General features: G+C 46.5%; 2 protein-coding genes across 4 annotated transcripts in view; both read left to right on the forward strand.

Annotated features, from left to right (window-relative positions):
• Positions 1-663: 663 nt before the first annotated feature.
• On the forward strand, positions 664-10233 carry SLC39A1 (solute carrier family 39 member 1). Of its 3 annotated transcripts, none has more exons than XM_081968038.1 (4): positions 664-843; positions 4835-5165; positions 6796-6926; positions 7857-10233. In XM_081968038.1, exons 2-4 carry the CDS (start codon positions 4964-4966, stop codon positions 8559-8561), a joined length of 1038 nt encoding a protein of 345 aa, XP_081824164.1. In that variant the 5' UTR covers positions 664-843; positions 4835-4963; the 3' UTR covers positions 8562-10233. The 3 variants fall into 3 exon arrangements, with proteins under 3 accessions (XP_081824164.1, XP_081824165.1, XP_081824166.1); XM_081968039.1 differs by lacking the exon at positions 664-843 and adding an exon at positions 877-1039; XM_081968040.1 differs by lacking the exon at positions 664-843 and adding an exon at positions 1415-1553.
• A 3736-nt stretch (positions 10234-13969) lies between these two features.
• The window catches only part of CRTC2 (CREB regulated transcription coactivator 2), a 15911-nt gene continuing 6991 nt past the window's right edge, over positions 13970-22889 (forward strand). Inside the window, 7 exon segments of the mRNA XM_081968447.1 lie at positions 13970-14279; positions 18600-18701; positions 19797-19913; positions 20154-20215; positions 20922-20990; positions 22307-22347; positions 22350-22409. Coding sequence (XP_081824573.1) covers positions 13998-14279; positions 18600-18701; positions 19797-19913; positions 20154-20215; positions 20922-20990; positions 22307-22347; positions 22350-22409 — 733 coding nt within the window. The 5' untranslated portion in view covers positions 13970-13997.

Genomic DNA, 22889 nt, shown 5'->3' on the forward strand with positions numbered 1-22889 from the left:
TGGACTTCAACCGTCGTAAAACGGAGCAAAAGCAAAATGTCTCACTTAGCAACATATAAACTTGGCGGGCTCCGGAAGGCGAGGAGGACTGTCGGTAAGAGCAAAGGGAAGCCGGGATGGTTGCAGCCGGAAGGAAGAATCAGACAACGGAACGATAACGGGGTTTGGAAGGGATCTTAGAGGTCATCTAGTCCAACCCTCTGCTCACCCTATGCTACAGCTAGGTAGTAAATGGGAGGCAGGATTAGGAATGGAGTTTCCTGGAAGAGGGGGGAGCTCTGACTCATTCCCCCCCTCCCCAATGCTGCAACACTGTTGCAACACGCTTTGATCTCCCTGGAAGTTTCTTTCACACGTGACGATCAATCCAGTTGAGATTTCAACTGGAAGCCACTTTTTTCTACATTGCGTCTTCCTCATTGGCCAAGGCCTGCTGTCCGTCTTGCGATTCGCCAATCGGCACGCCAGGAACAGACTTCGTGCCCCGCTTCTTTGGCACCTGGCCTCATTGGCCAGGCCTGCTGTCCGTCTGGGCCTCGGCCAATCGGCATGCCAGGAAAAGCCTTCTGGCCCCTCCGCTTTCGAACCTGGCCTTTTAAAAAAATTAATGTATTGATTTCGCCCTCCCGGCTCCGCCCCTTTCGAACCCCTTTTGAAAAGGACGCCCTCCCATTGGCTGAACGACGATTTTTTTTTCGTTTCCCGGCCGACACGCTCTTTCGAACGCCAGGCCGAGAGCCGATTGGCGGATGCAACACTGCTTTCCTTCCTCTGGTTCGGGCCCGGCCACGCCTCTTTGGAACGTCCAGGCACTTTCGGAACTGCGCGGAGTTGCGGACGCCGGTGAGTTCGGGTCTCCCTCAGAGCGTCGGTGGGAGGGAGGGGGGGACTGGGTCTCTCACCCCTTCTCCTTTTGGGGAAGGGGAGTAGGGTCCTAAGGGAGCCTTACATTCTTAATTACACACACCCCGGTGGGTTTGGATCGCAAGTCCCATGCTCCCCAGCCAGAGAGGAGGATGGTCATGGTAGTCCTGGCTCAGTAAGTCCAAGGGGGTTGGACCCCTACTGACCCCCTCCCCCTTTCCTATTGCTCTTTGAAGCAAGACGGTGCATCATCTGCTTGGTGTCCTGGACTACAGGGCCCATCATTCCCAGAGGAGGGGAAGGAGAGAGGTAGCCAGACTATCTCTACCAACTGACCCCCGTCCCTGTTCCTCTTTGGAAAAAGACCCCAGGGACCCTCCATTTCAAGTCTTGTGTCTCCTGGTATGCTGGACTACAGGGCCCATCATTCCCAGAGGGGAGGAAGAGTAGTAGCCAGACTATCTCCACCAACTGACACCCCCCCTCCTTGTTCTTATTTGGAAAAAGACCCCAGGGACTCTTCCTATTTCAAGAGCGGGTCTCCTGGTGTGGACCACAGGGCCCATCATCCCCAGAGGGGGTTTGGTGGAGCATTGTAGTCAAGCTTAACTCCTGGGAGTAACTTCATTCGTGCAGGGATAAAGGCGCTGAAGCAATTTTGCTGCCTAGGGGGTGTTTTCCTGCGGAAGGTTGGTGGAACTCATGGCCACTGGATTTATTTTGGTGGGAGAGGGGGTGCCTAACCTTGAGCCTTGGGGATTGTTTCCCGAGGGGTGGGGTGCTATGGAGCCGAGCTGCATAATTTGGAAAGCCATTTACTTAGTAGCCTCACTGAGTTTTTAATTCAAATTTAATACGGGCTGGGAATAAGCCAGGATTAATTTTAATTATTTTCTTTCTCTTTGTTGAAATGGAAGACTTTTCTTTTTAATTCTATCTATCTATCTATCTATCATCTATCTATCTATCTATCATCTCTCTCTCTCCCTCCCTATCTATCTATCATCTATCTATCTATCTATCTATCTATCTTAGCTTAAGCTAGGAAAAACAATCCCGGGATACAAAATGAGAGATTATAATTATAATTCCAAGAGAACAGAAAATTATTTAGATTAACCCCTGGGGTCAGTTTGGGTGAAGTGTACAGCCTAGAACTGGAACTACAAATCCCATATTCCTTGCTTCGATGTCAGTTCAAAGTCTGCCTGCAGAAGTCAGGTGATTAGGCTGATAGTTTTAACAGCCCATGATTAATTCAAGGATTGTCTTGTCTTTGAAGCAATGTTTGTGCAAAGAATAATTAAATTAACTTTCCACTTATCAGGCAATTCCGTCCTTTTCCATTTCTCCTGAAGTTTGCCGAGGTGTCTCTGAATAATTTCAAATTTAGTGAATTTTTAAGATCTGGCTTCTCCAAAGACAGCGAGTTGTTTACAAAAAAAACCCCAAAACAACCCACATTTATTTTTATTTATTTATAAAAATGTATTGCCGTCCCGTATTCACCGTAGGGATAACTCTTTGAGTGCCTTACAGTTAACATCTAAGCTAAAAACATAAAGAAGTTAAAAACCAACATTAAAATCAAAGGATTGGCCGAGTTTTGAACAGGGCTGGACTTTCGATTTTTAGCTAGCAAATTTATATATAATTTATGGGACGCGGTGGCTCCGTGGCTATGACGCTGAGCTTGTCGATCAGGAAGGTCGGAAGTTTGTCGGTTCGAATCCCTAGCGCCACGAAACGGAGTGAGCCCCCGTGACTTGTCCCAGCTTCTGCCAATCTAGCAATTCGAAAGCAGGTAAAAAATGCAAGTGGAAAAATAGGAACCACCTTTGGTGGGAAGGGAAAAGCGTTCCGTGCGCCTTCGGCATTAAGCATTGCTGGCCACATGACCACGGAGACGTCTTCGGACAGCGCTGGCTCTTTGGCTTTGAAACGGAGATGAGCACCGCCCCCTAGAGTCAGGAACAACTAGCACCTATGCGCGAGGGGAATCTTTATATAATTTATATAGTTTATATTTATATAAACATATTTATGAATTATATTTAATTGTAAATTACACAAGCTATAGAAATGAACTGCCTTTCCACAAATTAGTTTCCAGTTTGGCTGGGTAGATTTTGGGTGAACATTTCAGGATTTCAGCTCCTGAAAAAAGCCATTTAAATAAAAAATTTAAAAAATCAAAATTGAATAGAGAAGTAAGTCTTAGCAGCCAAATCCAAAGATAAACGGACAGACTCCCAGAGGTTGAATTACGAATTTCGACCCGTTAGCCTCGATACCCTGGGATGGATGGAACCTGAAATTTAAGGTGGAAAGGATGCTTAAAGATACACTGCCTTGAGCCATGGAAGCTCTTTTTAAAAAACCGACCTGCTTTTCCCAAGCAAAGCGGCCCGTTTGGGAGCCTGTTTTTCAAAATATCTGCCCAATTCTCCCTCTTTATGACTTGTTCTTCTGCAAAAACAACAAACCAACCAACCTGGGTTTAAAAAAAAAATGCAACTTAAGGGGAAGTGACTTTAAAACCTCGGTTAAATTTAGTTCCCGCAACTTGGCAAAATCCCACTAAGTTTGTTTTGTTCCTTTTTTCCCTCCTCCTGGCGATCTGTGTTCGCAGCAAATTAAAATAGCAAGAATTGAAATGTACTTTTTTAAATTTATTTTTTTTTAAAAAAAAAGTTTCTCGGATCCCAGACTCGGCTGGCCCGTTTCCCAGAATCTCTGCAGACTTTTCTAAAATCTAATGTGTTTTTTTTCCCCCTCCCTCTGTTTGACCTTGGGTGTAAATCAGGAGGGGTCATAAATGGGTGGGGGGACTTACCAGCTGCTTGGAAATGACAAATTACTGGAATTGGTCATTGACTCACTTTGTTTATCCCCGTTTCCGACTGCTGGCTCACTTTTTTGTTTTTTTTGAAATGGTTATTACAGGGCAGTCCTTGACTTACGACCAAAACGAATTTTTGTGGCGAAGTCATTTTTTCTTGCCGCCGTCATTAAAGCGAACCCGTCCCGTTGAGGTCGGGAAGCCAATCCTGCTTCCATCTCGCTTAAGGTCGCGAAAGGGTGACCCCCCCCCCGAAAACCGTCGGTCACCGAGTGTGACCACGGGGGGACGCCGACGACGCTGCAATGGGCATAAGTGTGAAGAACGGTCGTAAGTTAGGTTTTTCCGGTGCCGCTGTAGCTTTGGCCACTGAGTGATTGGTCGTTAGTCGAGGTCTATCTGGATTGTCAAATGATCAGATGGGGTAATGATAATAATAATAATAATAATAATAATAATAATAATAATAATAATAATAATAATAATAATAATAATAATAATGTGAAACAACTGGCCGCTGTGATACAATCGTATAATAATAATAATAATAATAATAATAATAATAATAATAATAATAATAATAATAATATATTTGGGAAGGAACACCTGATATTCCAGGAATGAAATATGTCGGGTAGTTTGCCATTTATTGTGAAAAAAATGGAAGAAAAATGCTTAATTTGGCTTTCTTCTAATAGTACCAAATACATTTAACTTATTTATGTATTTATTAACACGATTCATATCCAAACAACTCTTAAGTGTCGGCAAACCAACCAAGCCATTCATTGCACCATGATAATTTAATAATGGTGGCCTTACTTTATTTTCCATGATCCAGCCAACTTTTACGTGGTCAATAAATGAAAGCGTGAACTTCAAACTTCCAGTTTATTAACGGATCTATTTAATTCTTTTTATCTAAGGTTTGTTTTTTTGGGGGGTGGGGGGGTTGGAGTTGCTTATAATGGCTTTCCTTCCCCAAATATTCTAATAAATTAACAGGGTACAGAGTCACAAATTGGTTGGAGTGCTGCCAAATTGAGCTGGTTTGCCAAGTGTTGGTCGTAACTTGGAACGTCCGCTAAGCGAGGACTGTCGTAAAATTCTCCCCGTTCCTTCCTGTAGGCTGGCTTCTTGGGGTGTCGAAACCCGCAGCGCGTGGACAAGGCACCCCGGACTTAAAAGTGTGGGATCCGCTCAGCAAATTTTGGAGACTCCCAGATTGAAGAGGCTGTAGATTGGTGCGCGTTTGGGATGGCCGGATCGTGGGACTCGGATACGAAACTGGAGTCCAAGATGGTCTGGAACCCGTATGAGAGCACGGTGCGCTCGGTGCAGGCTCTGGAGCTGAAGCTGGGCTCCCTGGTGCTACTCCTGTTGGTGACCCTGCTTTGTGCGTTCATCCCCCTTTGGCTGTTCCGGAGGCCGGGGTCTGCCCTCAACAGTGGAAGCTTTGGTATGTAGGTTGGAGGGGGTGGCTGGGTCTAAGGGGCTAGTCCGTGACTGGTTGAATCGGGATTAAATTGGAATCAGGATTGAATCAGAATCTGAGTTGAATCTGAATTGAATCAGAATCTGAATTAGAATCAGAACTGACTCTAAATTGAATCAGAATCTGAATTGAATCTGAACTGAATTAGAATCAGAACTGAATCTGAATTGAATCAGAATCCAATTTGAATCTGAGTTGAATCTGAATTGAATCAGAATCTGAATTGAATCAACTGAATCTGAATTGAATCAGAATCTGAACTGAATCAGAACTGACTCTGAATTGAATCAGAATCTGAACTGAATCTGAATTGAATCAGAATCTGAACTGAATCAGAACTGACTCTGAATTGAATCAGAATCTGAACTGAATCTGAATTGAATCAGAATCCAAATTGAATCAGAACTGAATTAGAATCAGAACTGAATCTGAATTGAATCAGAATCCAAACTGAATCAGAACTGAATCTGAATTGAATCAGAATCCAAACTGAATCAGAACCAAATCGGAACTGAATCAGAATCGGAACCGAGTCAGAATCGTAACTGAATCTGAACTGAGTCAGAATCGGAACTGAATCTGGATTGAAACAGAATCTGAATTTCTTTTTTAAAAAAGAAAACTTTTTGGTATGAGTCCATTCCCAGAGGGACGTAGTTGGAGGCTGTTTATCCTCCAGATTGGATCCAAAGGGGCTACCGGTAAGCTACTTATCTGCTTTTATTTCAAAATCGGGCGTAAGTTTACCATTTGAACATTTAATCTTTCTTGTGGCCTTGGAAAACCAGGAACAAATAGGGGAATGTTGTTGTTTACACTTTTCAGAAACTTGTTTTTAAGAAGAGCGTTAAAAAGAAATGACGCATCATAAGCGCAGGCTCTCTGTTAAAATTTTGGGCCAGATACTGACTGATCGAAACTGCCTGGTTTAAGTTTCAGCCATTCTTGCCGTCGGCCCGAATAATTAAAAAAAACAGGAAGTTAAATATTTATTGGAAACTCCTGATCTTGAGAAAAGGCCCCCGCAAAAACATAGTTTTGGCTTCAGGCAGACAGAGGATGTCGCCTTTCCGATTTAAATAACGTTTTCCTTTTTCTTGGAGGGGGAAAAAAAAATAAGGAACTCCTGTTTGGAAAAAGAGGCGAAGGAGGGGGGGGAAAAAACGTCGCCGATAACATTTTAATTTTAAAGAAAAAGGAGATGCGAAAGAACGGCTGAAAACAAACCAGATGCTGTTGAGAACGTTTTATTTATTTTTTTCCCTTTAAAAGTTGTGTATTTCGACTCGGATAGGATCCGATCTGTATTCTGGATCTGGATATGTTTCAGGATCGGTCTCCCATCTCTCCCGCCATCTTTTTGCTATAAAAAATTAAAATCTTGGAAAAAATAAACCCACATACACAATCTAATTATTTTGCAGTTGTTTTGGAGTTGTTTTCCAGTTGTTTTACAGTTGTTTTGCAGTTGTTTTGCAGTTGGATGAGGATTATATGCAGCTTGGAAACGTCACACCAAACTATCATTCCCGGTTAATGCTGGCCAACGTTTTTAATTTCCCCCCCTCTGTCCTCCTCTGTTTTCTCCCGACAGCCCCTCAACGAAAAACCCTCAGTCTGGTGAGTTGTTTTGCCGGCGGCATTTTCCTGGGGACGTGTCTTCTCGACCTGCTTCCTACTTATCTAGCCAGCATTAACGAAGCCTTGGATGATTTACAAGTCACGGTGAGTGAGGCTGTGGAACGGGCCACCATTGCAAATCCTAAATCCCAGGTTTTAATTCCCTCTCGAGAGGAAAGCGAGCGGGAATTTGGTTTTGGAGGGTACTAGAGGACAGATTAGCAGGGGAGGCTTTTTTATTTTATTTTATTTTTAATATCTGAAATCAATGTGTGAACCGTGCGGCCCTTGGGTGTCGCACTTTCTAATGCCAATAAAACGTAATGAAATCAATAATTACGTTCAATCAAAAAGGGGAAGAGAGAGAGAGAGAGAGAAAAGAGAGAGCAAATCAGAAGAACAACAAATTGAAGGGTAGTCCGCTTCGATATTTTAATGCTACGCTTTAAAAGAAAGAGAGAAAGAAGGAAAAGCAAATCAGAACACTAAAAAAAAGGGGGAAATCATCTATCCATCATCCCTTATCCGCTTTAATACTTCGATTGCTATGCTTTTTCTATTGACTTGCCTCCCCAATTCTTCCCTTAAGTCTTTATCTCTAACTGCTTCTTGGCCGTTCATTCTAAGCACTTGTCCCACTTCTACTCTCTTTGCAGCGGGAGCGTTAGTAGAGATGGAGCAAAAATCCTAACGGTTTTCCTGCAAGTATTGCAGGAGAAACCTCCCCCTCGTTGCTTCAGCAAACGCTGTAAAAATCCACAAATTAGTGCGTAGCTTATGTGGTAGACTGCTTCTCCCCATGCAGGTTCTCTTTTAGGCATCCTGACTGGTTAAGGGGGAAGGCCTCCTTGGGATCGTTGCATTTTTCATTGTTGGCTCGCTTTTCTTTTCTCCGTGTGAGATTAGTCGTTTGTCGAATTAAAGAAGGGCAACGCTTCCAAGATATTCGAGCGTCCCGTGTAGCTGAAAAGGGGAAGTCGGAGTCTGGAGCAGGGACCTCAAATTGATGTCATCTTTTCTCTCTCCCCCGGGCAGCTCCGTTTCCCTTTGCAGGAATTCATCCTGGCGATGGGCTTCTTCATCGTTCTGGTGTTGGAACAGATCGTGTTGGCTTACAAGGATCCGTCGGGATCCCTGGAAGAGACCGAAGCTCTCCTGAGCTCTGCTTCCCATCAGCATTCCTCCCTGCAGCAGGACCAGAGTTGGCCGGAGGGATCCCAGCGGCCCCCGGCTCGCGACCGCCTGGTCAGTGAGCGTACCCACGTCCACGTCGACTTCAACGCCCACTCGGCCATCCGCTTGGTGGTGCTTTTCCTGGCGCTCTCGCTCCACTCCATCTTCGAAGGGCTGGCCGTGGGGCTGCAGGAAGATGGCACCCAAGCGTTGGAGATCTGCCTGGCGCTTCTGATCCACAAAGGCGCCATCGCCTTCAGCCTGAGTCTCAAGCTCTTGCAAGGACGGCTGCGTCCTCGGGCCGTGGCGGTCTGCCTGGTTATCTTCTCGGCCATGACCCCGTTCGGCATCGGGCTGGGGGTGGCTCTGACTGAGGTCCCCATGGCGGCTCTGTCCCGCCTCTCCCGCAGCGTCCTGGAAGGCTTAGCCACGGGAACCTTTGTCTACATCACCTTCTTGGAGATTCTGCCTCACGAACTCGGCTCTTCGGAGCAGCGTATCCTGAAGGTCATCGTTCTCCTGCTCGGATTCGCCTTGGTCAGCAGCGTTTTGTTCGTGAAGATCTGAGCCGGGGCGCGGGGCAGGTGGAGAAAAACCAGGCAGCTCCCGGACACAACTTAGCGGGAAGCGTCCAACGCCATGACGACTACCGATTCTTCCTTACAGGAGTTTGCCAAATCTTTTTCCTCAGTTCCCCCATTTTCCATTGCCAAAACTTTTCCGCTCCCATCGTTCTTGCCTTCTCCCTCTTAACGGGGCTACCGAACGCCACTTCTTGAAAAACTGAACTCCGTTGATATCCAAGCCACCCATCAAACCTGCAAATCCACCCCGGGAAGATCAGGGACAAAGATTCCCGCACGACAAAATATCCGCTCCGCTCAAACTCCAAATATTTTCCGCCGGAGTAAAATCGGAGCTCTCTGGCGGGGTTAGGACTTCGATTTAGTGCAAAACGAGACTGTTTGGGTTGGTTTAATAAATCGGGTTGGGATGTGGGGAGGGGGGGGAGATATATTTTTGGTGCCAACCATCTCGGTTCAGCTTTGGAGTGACAACCACAGTGCCTTCATTTTTCCTCCAGTGCCTTAAATGTTTGTCCGACGTGAGAAATGAGCGAATTAACCCAGGTTTTATATTTTCGAGTTTAGGATTCTGTCAACGTCTTTGAGGCTGTCTCATCCCTTGGACAATCTCAGTTTGTTTCCATCCCAGCTTCTCAACTCGGCCATCATGGTTAAAGCTCGCTCGCTCCGATGCCTTCATTTAATAGTTTCCAAGCAACACCCGGCGAAATGTCGGGCCAAATCGAGGCCCATGATGGCTGACGGAAAACCCGCAAAGCTGAGGCTGGAGAAACGAGGAAACTAACCGAGGTTGCTACGAAAGAACTTAAATCATAGTTTAGTCTAACTGGTCAGTTTTTATTAAACAAAGGTGCTGGGAATCTCGGTTAGCAGAAGAGGGGCCTTTCCTTAAACGCCTTCAAGTTTAAATTCCAAAATGCCGAAAATGCAGAGGACGGTTGCAAAAACGCCTGGAAAGCTTTTCCGTTTGAAACGAACTCATTATTATTATTATTGTTATTATTATTTTTGCGCGTGCCTGGAAAGCCGCTTCAAGAAAGACTCTTTTGTTCTTGGTTTCGAGCCTCATGAACGGGGAGGACAAAAGGAGCACGAGACGGTTATGTTTTCTGCCTTTTATGGAGTGGAGAAAAAAAACCATCTATTTAAGAGTGAAGGCCGCAAAGAGATTTCCCGCCCTCCTTTTTTACGTTTTTAAAAGTTTTTAAAAGTTTACTTTCCTTTTCTTTTTTGTAGCACGCAACGTTTTTCTTCGCCCCCTTGCCCAGGTGTGCCGTTCAAAAGCGACTTCTCCTAATTAGGATTCCCTCCGCCCCCAGCGGTCCCTGCATCACAACGTCCATCGTTCCCAGCCCGCTGGGGAAGATGGGAGGTAGAATCCGATGCATCTAGGAAATAAATAAATTGGGAGCTGTTTTGTCTTTTTTTATAGAGATAGATTTGCAAATTCTGCAGGGTTCCCAGTTTGTGATGGGGAGCGGGAGGGGGAGGCAGCTGCCTGCATCCAGAGGTGGGTGCGGGCGGGTTGCGAGGAGAGACGACAACTCCGCAAAAGGGAATCAAGCTTGTGTGTTTGCGCGGGAATTGAAGGGACAAACTGGGACTCGGCTTAGGTTAGAGCAATTCAATAAAAGCATTTTTTTTAAAAAAAATTAACTACACGCAGTTTGCTTCCTCTGCTGTTTTTATTCCTGTTGTGATTTTGGGTGGGTGGGTGGGAACAGATCCCGGGTGGATTGTGTTGTTTTTCCCCCCCAGTGCTTTCCTTAACTTGGAGATCTGGGATCACCTGGGAATCACAGGTAAATCACAGGTAGAGGTAAAGGTTCCCTTCACGCATATGTGCTAGTCGTTTCCGACTCAAAAACGCAGTGATGCTTAACAACCGGCAAGGCGGGTTGTAAAAATGGGACAAAGTGCCCTTGGCACCTGTTTCACTTAGTGACAGAAATTTTGGGCTCTGCTCCGTTGCGGCCGTAAATCGAGGATTACCTCTGTTGGGGGTTATTTTGGCGGGGAGTGGAGTGCTTGCAAACCTCAAGTTCCTAGTCCTTAGGAGGAAAATAAATGTGTATGTGTGATCTCTGAAACAAAATGTGTTATAATGCAGAATATTTTAGATAGATAGATAGAGATGATAGAGAGCTAGAGATAGATATATAGTATATATACTGTATGTATGTATGTATATATGTGTGTATGTATGTATATGTATGTATTATATGTGTGTGTGTGTGTATATACATCCATATACATATACATACATACATACATACATGTATGTATTTGTGTTACAACCCCTGGTATGCCCAAATATGGGAGGGAACTCACTACTCCCCCTTTCTGTCTATCGGCTCACTGCAGGAGACCATCCAGGCAGACAACCATATTTTTAATGTTGTTTTTTTATATTTGTGTTGTATCTGTGCTGATAAATAAAGGGAGACTAGTATAGATCTATTTCAAGCTATTTAGCTCTCAGGTTCAAATCCCAGTAAGGGTATGGCTAGCTGATGAGAGCTAAATAGCTTGAAATAGATCTATACTAGTCTCCCTTTATTTATCAGCACAGATACAACACAAATATAAAAAAACAACATTAAAAATATGGTTGTCTGCCTGGATGGTCTCCTGCAGTGAGCCGATAGACAGAAAGGGGGAGTAGTGAGTTCCCTCCCATATTTGGGCATACCAGGGGTTGTAACACAAATACATAATACATGTATTACTGGGATTTGATCCTGAGAGCTAAATAGCTTGAAATAGATCTATGCTAGTCTCCCTTTATTTATTTATCAGCACAAATGCAACACACACACACACACACACACACATGTATTGAAGACTTTTATCTGCTGAATTAAAAATTGAGAATTGACCTGGTTTGATCGCCCTCGTTTGCTGTAAATCTTACTTAATGCCCAACGGAAGAGACCCGGGGTTCAATTTAGTCTGCTCTAATTGGCATTTTGTGTGTCTCTGTGTGTGTTTCTCCTAACTCCAACTTTCAAAGGTGCTGAATTTTACCCCGCAAAAGGCCCTTAATTTTTCGGAATTTTTTTTTCCCTTTAAAAAAAAAAAAACAACCCGAAAAATTAAGGGCCTTTTGCGGGATAAAATTCAGCACTTTTGAAAGCTGGAGGAACACACAAGAGACACAAAATGCCAATTACAGCACACTAAATTGAATCCCTGGTCTATTCCATTGTGCGTTAATTAAGATTTACAGCGAACGAGGGGCGAATATATAAATATATATAATATATATGTATATAAAATATTCTGCCTTGTAACATGGGTATAACAATCCATGCACGCCGCGCAAACACACGCCCTGAATGCTTCTTTGAAAGCTGCACAATTTAATTGTGCTTCTGTTAAGACTGCTGAGATGTTTTGTTTTTTTAATGATTGTTTCGTTTGCAAAAGTCTAAGCCTGCCAGGAGAGGCGGTAGCTTCGGGCTACGTAAAAAAAACAAGTTCCTACCTCAATTAATTAAAGTTTAGTAGATTTAGATAGAGCACTTCCTTTGAAGGAAGGCTAAGCACTCTGAGCGTGTGAGATTTTAGCTTCCTTTGTGTTATGGGCAATCCTCGACTTACGACCGCAATCGGGGGAGCAGAATTCCCGTTGCTAAGCCAGGCAGTTCTTCAGCACGTCGCCTCCTGATTTTGCCGTGCCTTTCGCTGAGGCGGTTAAACGAATCGCGCCGTTGAGTGAATCGCAACACGGTCGTTAAACGAATCAGGCTTGCCCCATTGATTTTGCTGGTGGGAAGGTCACAAAAATGGTGAGCACATGAGCCTGGGACAATGGAACGATTGTTAACACACATTGGTGGTCCAAATGCCCAAATTTTGGTGTAAATAACGAGGAGCTGTTGCAAGTCACTTTTCTTTTCCCAGACTTGAGTCACTAAATGAATGGTTGTAAGTCAAGGACTCTCTCTTAATGTTGTTGTTCCATCCAAACTTTTTGCATCCGGTTGAAAAAGGGACAGGTTGGGGAGGTTTTTAAAAACTCAACTGCAACCCAAATATTGTTAAAAATGCAGTTAGCCAGATTAAAAATAAACATTTTTTTAATACATTGCCTAGAAAGGTGGGACCAAGATGCACAGAAAGTTAGTAAATAATAAGTCACTTGGTAAATAGCAGACTGTTTTCATTTGTGCAATATGTATTATATTCTGGGGACCCGACTAGATTTTCTTTTAGTGAAGGTTAAAGCAAATATATCGAAGGGGGAATAGAAAGCAAAACGGAAAGGAGAATTAAGAAGAGTGAGAAATGGCATGGAGGTGGTAGATCTCCAGGATCAGGTAGGTAGGTAGGTAGATGGGTGGATGGAGATAGATAGATGATAGGTAGGAAGATGGGTAGATGGATATATGGATGGATGGAGGTAGATAGGAAGATGGATAGATTGGAAAATGAGTGGATGGATGGATGGAGATAGATTGATGATAGATGATTGGTAGGTAGGTAGGTAGGAAGATGGGTGGATGGATGGATAGGAAGAGGGTAGATGGATGGGTAAGTGGGTAGATAGATATAAATGTTATAGACAGAATGATAGATACGAATAGATAGAGAAAGATAAATAGATGGAGAGATAGATGGGTAGATTGATGGATGATGGATGGCTGGATAGTAGATAGACAGATAAATAGACGGAAAGAGAGAGAGATGGGTAGATAGATGTAAATGATATAGAGAGAATGATAGATACCATGGATGGATAGATGGATGGATGATAGAATAACAGAATTGGAAGGGACCTTGTAGGTCATCTAGTCCAACCCCCGCCTCCCACCCAAGCAGGAGACCCTACATCATTTCCGACAAACGGATAGATATTAGATAGATAGATGATAATAAATAAATCACTTTTAACTGAATACAAAATTCATCAGATTGCACTCTAAGCTGAGAACCAGAAAGCTCAACTTAGTATAAATAGTAAAACAAAAAAAATCTATAAATTTATAGGTGGCAACCTGCCTGTCAAGTGTGCAAGGAAAAAGCACTCTGTGCATGCCCAGAGACCCGCTTAACATAACTCAGAATGGGGAAGGGAGCGCCAATTCCCCCCTCCCGTCGGGGGAAAATCCCCCCCCCAGGCCGAGAGCGCGCGGGGCCCGCCGGGAACGGGAGTCCCCGCGGGGCCCGAGGCAAGGGCGTCTGCGTCGCGGGGGGAACTCCATCTCCCGGCGTGCCCCGCGCTCGCGGGCCTCCGCCTCGGCCGCGTCCGCGCGGGGCACGCCGGGAGCGGTAGTCCTGGCGGGGCATCCCTGCCGGAGAGTCCGAGGGAGCGGCGCACTCGCTTTCCCGGCGTGCCCCGCGCGGGGCATGCGCGCGAGGGGCGGGGCGCGAGGGGGAGGGGGAGGAGGCCCTGAGGCGGCGGCGGAGCAAGATGGCGGCGGCAGCGGCGGCGGGGGGTTCCGGGGCCGCCGCGCCGGGCTCTTCGTCCTCAGGAGGCGGCGGCGGCAGCGGCGGGGCCTCCTCGTCCTCCGCCGCCGCCTCCTCGGCCTCGTCTTCCCCGGCGGCCGCCGCTTCTTCGTCCTCGTCGTCCTCGGGGGCGTCGTCGTCGTCCAACCCGCGCAAGTTCAGCGAGAAAATCGCCCTGCAGAAGCAGCGCCAGGCCGAGGAGACGGCGGCCTTCGAGGAGGTCATGATGGAGCTGGGCACCACCCGGGTGAGCAGGGGGAGGGAGGGAGGGAGGGGGCGCTTCCGGTCGGGGGCGGCACTTCCGGTTGGGGAGGGGGCTGCCCCGGGTGGGAGAGTTTGGGACCCATCATCCCCTGCTTACCCTGAATTGAGGTCTCTGGTGAGGGATGGATTCTCTCACCCATCATCCTCTGCCTACCCTGAATTGGGGTCTCTGGTGAGGGATGGATTCTCTCACCCATCATCCTCTGCTCAACCTCAGTTGGGGTCTCTGGAGCGGGCTGGACTACCCCACCTATCATCCTCAGCTTAGTCTGGGTGGGGGGGGTCTCTGGAGAGGGCTGGACTACTCCACCCATCATCCTCTACCTGCTCCCTCTCCCCATGGCTCACAGCCCTTTAGAGGCAATGGGTTCCGCTCCCATCATCCTCACCTTCTCCCCCCCTACAGTTCCCATGCTTCGGCTTCTGGCCCAGCTCTCATCTCTCCCCATGGGGGCATCTGGGGTTCTCATGCCCATCCTCCCCTGCCCAAGGGGGCACTGTGGGCCTTTACGCCCATGGGGCTGTCCTGATTGGAAATCTGGGGAGTAATGGATGTGTGTGGCAATTGCCCTTTGACCCCTTTGACTGGGGGTGGGGGGGTCTTGGTAGCCTGAGAATGTCCTTTAAGGGGGGGGTCTTATAACTGTTCTTCGCACTTACGACCGTCGCAGCCTCCTTGTGATCCTGCCGTCAAAATTCAGACGCTCGTCCTTAACGACGGTCTCAGCGTCCCTGTGTGTGTGTGTGTATGTGTGTGTGTGACGTGACCCCCTTTTACGACCTTCCTGACCAGCAAACTCAATGGAGGAAGCCAGATTCGCTTAACGACCGTGTGACTCAAGGGCCGTGATCCGCTGAACAACAGCGGCGAGAAAAACCGGGGCAAAAAACCTAACAAGCCTCTCGCTTTAGCCAGCCGGGGGATTTGGGGCAAAAGGGTGGCCGTAAGTTGAGGACTGGCCGTAAATCATGGAAGGGGGAAGGATTTCCCATCTCTCTCTCTCCTTGCACCCCCCCCCCCCCCAAATCACTATTTTTACAACTGGATCACAACTGGAATTGTGATTGTGGCGTTGTCTCCGTCCGGCACATCCGCCCCCCCCCTTCCCTCCCCCCCCCTGGGAAAGCCGGGGAGTCCCCGGGGAGGCTTCAAAATTAGCCTGGACGGAGGACGGGAAAATCACGCAGGCGGGACGCCACCATGGTCCCAAGATGCGCCGGGATTGTCGGGTGGGGTTGCAGCCGATGCCGATAGACGGGACGGCTGGGCCTCCCTTGAACGCAAGACTCTAACCAACATGGCTAGACGCTTAACCAGGGTTAACTTTCCCTCAGCAGGGTTGTTTGTTTATTTCTGTTTCTTTTTTCCTCCCTCCCTTTACTTTTTCCTTCCGTTCTTTCCTCTCTTCCCTCCCTTTGCTTCCTTCCTTTTTCTTTTTCTTTCTGTCCTTCCCTTTTCCCTCTCTCCCTTTCTCTTGTCTCCTTCCTTCCTGCTTTTTCTCGCTTCCCTCCTTGCTGGCTTCCTTAATTTTCTATTTCTGTTTTTCCTCCCTCCCTCCCTTTCTCTCTCTTTTTCCTGCCTTCCCTTTTCTTTTTATCTTTCCTTTCTCCTTCCCTCCCTTTCTCTTTTTCCTTCCTTCCATCCATCCATCTTTTCCTCTCTTCCCTTTTCTCCTTCCTTCCTTTACTTTTTCTTTCTCTCTTCCCTCCCTCCCTCTCTCTCTTTTTCCTTCCTTGCGTCCTTCCTTTACTTTTTCCTTCTATCTTTTCCTTCCCTCCCTTTCTCTTTTTCCTTCCTTCCTTCCAGCTTTTCCTCTCTTCCCTTCCCTCCTTGCTTCCTTCCTTTGCTTCTTCTTTATCTTTTCCTTCTCCTTCCCTCCCTCTCTCTTTTCCTTTCATCCTTCCATCCATCCATCCACCTTTTCCTCTCTTCCTTCCCTTTACTTCCTTTACTTTTTCTTTCTATCCTTCCCTCCTCCCTCTTTTCCTCCCTTTCTCCCTTCCTTCCCTTCCTCCATCCTCTTTCCCTTCCTCCTCTCCTCCACGATGCCCTGTTTGTAAGAAAAAAAAACCCTGATTCCTGGTTTCTTTCCAACTCCCCAAAAATCACCTTCCGAAAGAGTCCCCCCCCCCCGGTTTCTCCATTCCCCCCCTCCCCAGGTGTGGGTTCTCCGTGAGAAAAACATCAAAGAGGAGTCCTTATCTTCTTTCCCCAAACTTCAGATTTCGGGCAACGCAGCGTTTCTCCCATTCCGACCTGGGCAGGGATTGGCCGGAGCGAACGCTCTCAGTTGGGCCCTGGGTTGGTACCAGCAGGATTTTCTCCTTCCAACCCCAGCACAATTCCAGCTTGGAAAGCCCAACAAAATTTCCCGGCATCGGCGCTGGTTCAATCGCTCGCCTCCAACATTTGCGTGCAAAACACCTTTGCAATGGGGGGGGGGGGGGGGGAATTCTGCAATTGGATGCTCCAAAAACGGAAAGTTTTTTGGAACTGAAAAGGCCAAAACCTCCCTCTTGATTTTCTCTCTTTGCAACCTTCAATCCGTGTTCGTGAGGCTGCTTTTTTCCCTTCCATTCGATTTGCAAATTAAAAAGTCCTCCTTGATGAATGAATATATATATATATATATATATATATATATATATATATTCCTTTATGGAAGAATTAAATTAAAATTCGTTCGCACTGGATAGAAACCTGGATTTTCCCAAAAACCGTGCAAAGAAATGACACTTTGCAAGGACCGAGCGAGCGAGCGAGACTCTTGCAAACCTGGTTTGGTGTCCTTTTTATTTCTTTTATTTTTTGGCGATGATAATCGAGAAAGGCAGGAAGGAAGCAATGAATAATCTGAACTATTTATCATCTCGACATGAAGTGGCCCCAGAAATGGCAGATTCTAATCCGTCATCCTGTTGGACACGTGACCCTTTCCCCCCCCCCCCAAATATTCAGCGTGTGAGGTTTCAGCTTTTTTGGGGGGGAAGGGTCCTGCTTGAGCAGGCGGTTGGACTAGATGACCTCAAAGGACCCTTCCAACTCTGTTATTCTATATTCGATGGGACAGAAGTTGCCTTTGGAAGTTGTGGAACTTCATCCCTGGAAGCTTTCAAGAAGAGCCTGGACTGCCATTGGTCAGAAATTATGTAGGCTCTCCTGCTTTGGCAGGGGGTTGGACTAGATGACCTCCAAGGTTTCTTCCAACTCTGTTAACCTGTTAAATCTGTAAATTTTCATAGACACGGCAGGCAGGTTCGGTAGTTGGAGGGGACAGTCCTGAATATTTCCCCAACCAGTTCTTCCAGATTGATAAACAAGCAGAGATACCAGTCCTCGGGGCCTCTTCCGCCGCTATCTCTGGGTAGTCCGACTTACGACCGTGGTTGAGCCCCAGAATTTCCGTTGCTAAGTGAGGCAGTTGTCAACCGAGCTTCGTCCCATTTTACAACCTTTCTTGCTCCTGCCGTGGTGTTAGTACCACAGTCCTTAAGCGAATCCAGCTCCCCCCCCCCAGACGTTGCTGGCCAGAAGGGGATCGCCTAAACCCCCCCACCCCCCCGGGGGAGGACACTGCGACTGTCGTAAATACGAACCACTTGCCAAGTGTCTAAAATTTTGATCGCCTGGCTGTGGGGATGCTGCTGCGGTCATAAATGTGAAGAATGACCATTGCAACCTGGAACGGTCACTAAACGAACTGTTGCAAGTTAAGGATTAGCTGTATTTTTTAACCCTCATTTTTTCAGGCTGGGGGGCCAGTGGGGCAGCTTTTAGCCCCCCCCCTCTCCCCGCAAAAAACGCCAAAGCGTCTTTGGCGCCGACGGGATTGCGGTCTCTCTAACAGAATCACAGAGTCGGAAGGGACCTCCGAGGTGTTCTAGTCCAACCCGCCGGCTCCAGCCAGAGACCCTAGTCCATTCCAGACACACGGCGGTCCCAGTCTCCTCTAAAAAATACCCCTCGCTTAACAACGGTGACAAAACAAGGTTGTAAAATGGAACACAACGGACCCAACAACTTACAAGGGAAAAATTCGGTCTCTTGTCGTCGTCGTAAGTCGAGGCTACCTCGAAGGGTTGGGGTGCCAGGAGAGAGCATGGTAGCCTGCTTCCGGCTCTCCCCTCCCTCTGCTAGCTTGAGCCTCCGTTGCAAAAGTGTAAACACACTGAGATTGTGGCATGGTGGAAAGAATGTCGTCCATCAGCTTTGCAAAGCAGTTGGTTGCCCAGGGCAATGAAGGAGTCGTGCGGGTGGCTATGCATTGACCACTGTTCCCTACGCTTCTCTTCCCGCCTTCAGTTGCAGGCTCAGAAGTTACGACTGGCGCACAGTAGAGGACCTTACTACGGCGGATCACTGCCCAACGTCAACCAGATTGGAAGCGGCGCTGCAGAGTTTCAGGTAAGCCGTCATTGGAACAAACCAACATCCGGGGATCTTCCCTGCCATTTTTTCCATGATGGTTTTGCTCTTCTGCGTGGGGCTTCCTGATTGGCCGGAGGGGTTTAGCCCAGGCTGCCACCTGACCCAGATACAATCATTCATTGGCACTCCGTTTATGGAAATTGACACACGGTGTGCTGCAATTGACACATAATTATTGAAATTGACTGCACAATGTGCTATTGACTGTGTATTGGAATTGATCCACCAATGATTATTTTTTTTAAGTTTTTATTTTTAAAATGAACACAAACAGACCAAAAACAACAAACACAAAACCCTCTTCCATTACAAATTGTAGAAAGTGTGAGGGTTGAGAATTGATAAACAAATTATGGAGGTTGACCGAAAATTGTTGAAATTTGACACATGTATTGGAATTGACACACAATTGATTGAAATTGACACATATGGTGTAATTGATACTGAAATTGATGCAGGTTGCATTGAGCTTGACAATTATTGAGATTATTGAGTACGATTGAAATTGAGACATAAATTATTGAAATTGACACATAGGGTAATTGATATTGAAATTGATGCAGGTTGTATTGAACCTGACAATTATTGAAATTATTATTATTGAAATTGACACATAAATTATTGAAATTGACACAAATTATTGAAATTGACAGACGGTAATTGATATTGAAATTGATGCATGTTGTATTGAACTTGACAATTATTGAAATTATTGAATATTATTAAAATTGACATAAATTATTGAAATTGACACAAATTATTGAAATTGACACGTACAGTAATTGATATTGAAATTGATGCATGTTGTATTGAACTTGACAATTATTGAAATTATTGAGTATTATTATTGAAATTGATGCATAATTTTTTGAAATTGCCACACAAATCATTGAAATTAATGCGCAGATTATTGAAATTGACACCCATGTATTGGAATTGACACACAAGTAGTTGGAATTGACACACAGGAACAGGAAATTCCTATTCCCCAATTTTGCAGGCCCCGCTTCAGATTTTCACAACTTTCATAGATCCCTCTTGTGCATTGCCTCTCTCTTTTTTTCCCTCCAGGGTCCCCTCCATTCTCCTCTGGACTCAGCCCGGGGCACGCGGCATCACGGCCTGGTGGAACGAGTACAGCGGGATCCCCGCCGGATGATTTCTCCACTGCGACGTTACGTACGACAAATATCCTTTCGCCTCGAGATGGCTTTTTCTTTCCCCTTTGCTTGCTAGGCAACACAACTCTAGCCACCCCGAGACACACCCTTGGCGAGATGGGGTGGGGACGGACATAAACTCATACCGACATTGGGCTGGAAGTTGTCCAGGCATTGAAGAGCAAAAGGATTCCCCTTTGGGATTCAGCCTACAACGAGGACTTGCTGGTGACCCACAACATTGTGTCTTCCTTAACTCCCCCATCACATCGACAGTTCTCCTTACAGTCCGGCGTACTTATCCCCTCCTGCTGAACCCAGCTGGAGAAGGTGAGTCTTTCTCACACTTTACATACAGAGCAAGCCACTGCTATATAAAAAATGAGCACACCTCCTTCCCTGTTAGCACTGATGCCGTTATCTAGTTCGGTAATGAAACGTCTGCAAGAAATCAACCACGTTTAGAGAGCACCAAGGACCCCACAGTCCTCCTGCCCCTCCTCCTCTTTTTCCATTCTTTCCACTCTTTTCCCTGCTTCATTTCACACAAAAAACCCTTCCTCCTAACACTGACGATGTTACCTAGTTGGGTCATGAAACGTCTGCAAGGAAACCACGAAGCTCAGAGAGCTACCATCCATTGCTCTTCACTTTTCCGCCCCACGGTCTTCTCCTTCCCATCTGTCATTTACAGGTCATCCTCCATTTGTGACCACAATTGAGCCTTGCAGTGACGGTCGTATGTCATGACCATCACAAAGCATATCGCCCATTTATGACCTCGCTATTTTGTCTGACGGCTCTCAAATTTCCTTTCCCAAGTTTGGCCCATTTCGGGAATATATTTGGGTTGCGGAAACGGAGGCGGCCACCAGAGGGCGAGAGAGGGCTTCGGGGAAAGCCCCCTCACCTGTGCTGCTGCCCACTAATGGTAGCCGTGTGGAACTGCAGCCCAGATTTACAAAGTCTAGGTGACGCCGGAAGGCAGTTTCCCCACAACCTTGGAGTAACTCCCGGTGTGTTTTTCGTTGCAAAGGACGATGCCTTGGGGTAATTTCCCGGTGGAGAAAGAACGTTTGTTTAGACTGCCTGCCTCCCTCAACAGGTGAGTCCTTTTTCTCATGCGGTGTTTCTCCCCCCCCCCCCTTGAAATCAAATGTTTGGTTCCCGCCAGTTACCGTATTTTTCAGAGTATAAGACGCACTCCCCCCCAAAAAAGCTGTGGTTCTTTCCTACATGGCCTAATACAGAACAGGGGAGGAGGGAGGTACTGTCACTCTCCCCCTCCCCCTTTAAAAGGGAGCTGCGCGTAGCCTTAATGAGGGGAGGGGGCCACTGCGTAAGGTTTGCTCCAGGTTGCAAGCCTCGAAACGCTGGGCGTATGTTTTCACGATCACGAATCGAGGGCCTTTCTGCAGTCCTAGGAATTTTTTTTTGGGGGGGGAAATAAAACGCCCCAGGCACGTTCTCTTTTGATCTGGTTTGCCTTCTGTTCTCTCTCATGTGGGCGCATACACACATACACACATCCCTCGGCTGCTTTCTTCAATGCACAAGGCCACGGAGGAGGAGGAGGAGGAGGCCGATTTGATTGCAACTGAACAATGAGCCTCATTTTGTTCCATTGGAAGAACTGCAGCGGCCGAGGTTCCTCCCCCCCACCCTCCGTTTTGTCCACACACACCCCAGACATTGTTTAAAAAAGATTGGGGTGGAAAGGGAGTATGAAAGAAAGAGAGAGAGAGAGAGAGAAAGAAAGAAAGAGGAGAGAGAAAGATAAAAAGAAAAGAGAAAGAGGTGAGAAAGAAAGAAAGAAAAAGAGAGAGAGAAAGAAAGAGACAAATATGAGAAAGGAGAGAAAGAAAGAACGAGAAAAAAGAAAAGATAAAGAGATAAAGAAAGAAAGGAGAGAAAGAGAAAAGAAAAAGAATGAGAGAAAAAAGAAAAGATAGATAAAGGGGAGAGAAAGAGAAAGAAAAGAAAAAGGAAAGATAAAAAAAAGAAAGAAAAAAGAAAGGAGAGAAGGAAAGAGAAAGAAAAAAAGAGAGAGAAACAGTAGAGAGAAAGAAAGAAAGAGGAAGAAAGAAAGAATCGGCCTCTCTGACAGCTTTGTTAACATGCAACCTCTCCTCCTCGTGAGAAGGTCATGTGATTCCCCGGGACACCCCAACCGTCATAAAGATGAGTTCGTTGCCAAGTTTGGATCGCGATACCGCGGGAGGGGGGGATACTGCCAACGGTCGCAAAGTGTGCAACAGCGCTAAGTCCCTTTTTTCAGCACGGCCGTAACTTCGAACAGTCGTAAGTCGAGGACTAGCCGTATCAGGGTTTCTCACAGCTCAGATGGAGCCAGATTTGAGGAAACCTCCAATCCGTCCACTTTTATTCTTTTAATTCCGCCTTTTCCTCTTTCGTAAGTAGAACGAATTCGGACTCCGCCCTTCACACCAGTGTGATGAACCCAAACCACAAAGCGCCTATCTGGGACCCTCCCAGGGGGCCCCCCCGCCCAATCGCAAGAGAGGTGAGTGGCTTACGGGGGGGCGGGGGGCGTTATCACGCCATCCCGGCACGGGGTGGGTCTCGCGAGAGGCCGAGGTGGGGGAAAGTCCACACTCTGGCTAGGATTTGGGGTTCCTTCGCTGGGATTCCCCTTCTCCGTCGATCCGAGATGATGGTTTAATGGTGGCTTAATGGTCCCGTGGAAAGGACAAGCGGCTGCCATCAATAGCTTTGAGGGAAGAGCAGTTTGCCCAGGATTTCAACTCCCGAGAAGCTTTGGGGCTTGGATTGGGGTAGATTGCAAGGGTGCTATAAGAAATATAATTTTAGGTCATTTTACTCTATTTTACATCTTTATGTATTAAATTGTTCCGTAGTATAAGTTGCATTCGACCCTATGCTCATTTAAATTGTTTGTTATAAGTTTATTGGTAATATGTGATTGAACCTGTACGTTGAAAGATGGCGGGGGGGGAGATAGATAGATGATGATAGATAGATA

This window comes from Natrix helvetica (genome assembly GCF_964273705.1).
Source record: "Natrix helvetica genome assembly, chromosome: 16".
NCBI lineage: Eukaryota > Metazoa > Chordata > Lepidosauria > Squamata > Natricidae > Natrix > Natrix helvetica.

Coding starts and splice junctions, on each gene's coding strand:
- SLC39A1 (XM_081968038.1), top strand. CDS start 4,964: ATGGCCGGATCGTGGGACTCGGATACGAAACTGGAGTCCAAGATGGTC. Junction 5,166..6,795: donor CCTCAACAGTGGAAGCTTTG/GTATGTAGGTTG, acceptor TTCTCCCGACAG/CCCCTCAACGAAAAACCCTC. Junction 6,927..7,856: donor TGGATGATTTACAAGTCACG/GTGAGTGAGGCT, acceptor TCCCCCGGGCAG/CTCCGTTTCCCTTTGCAGGA.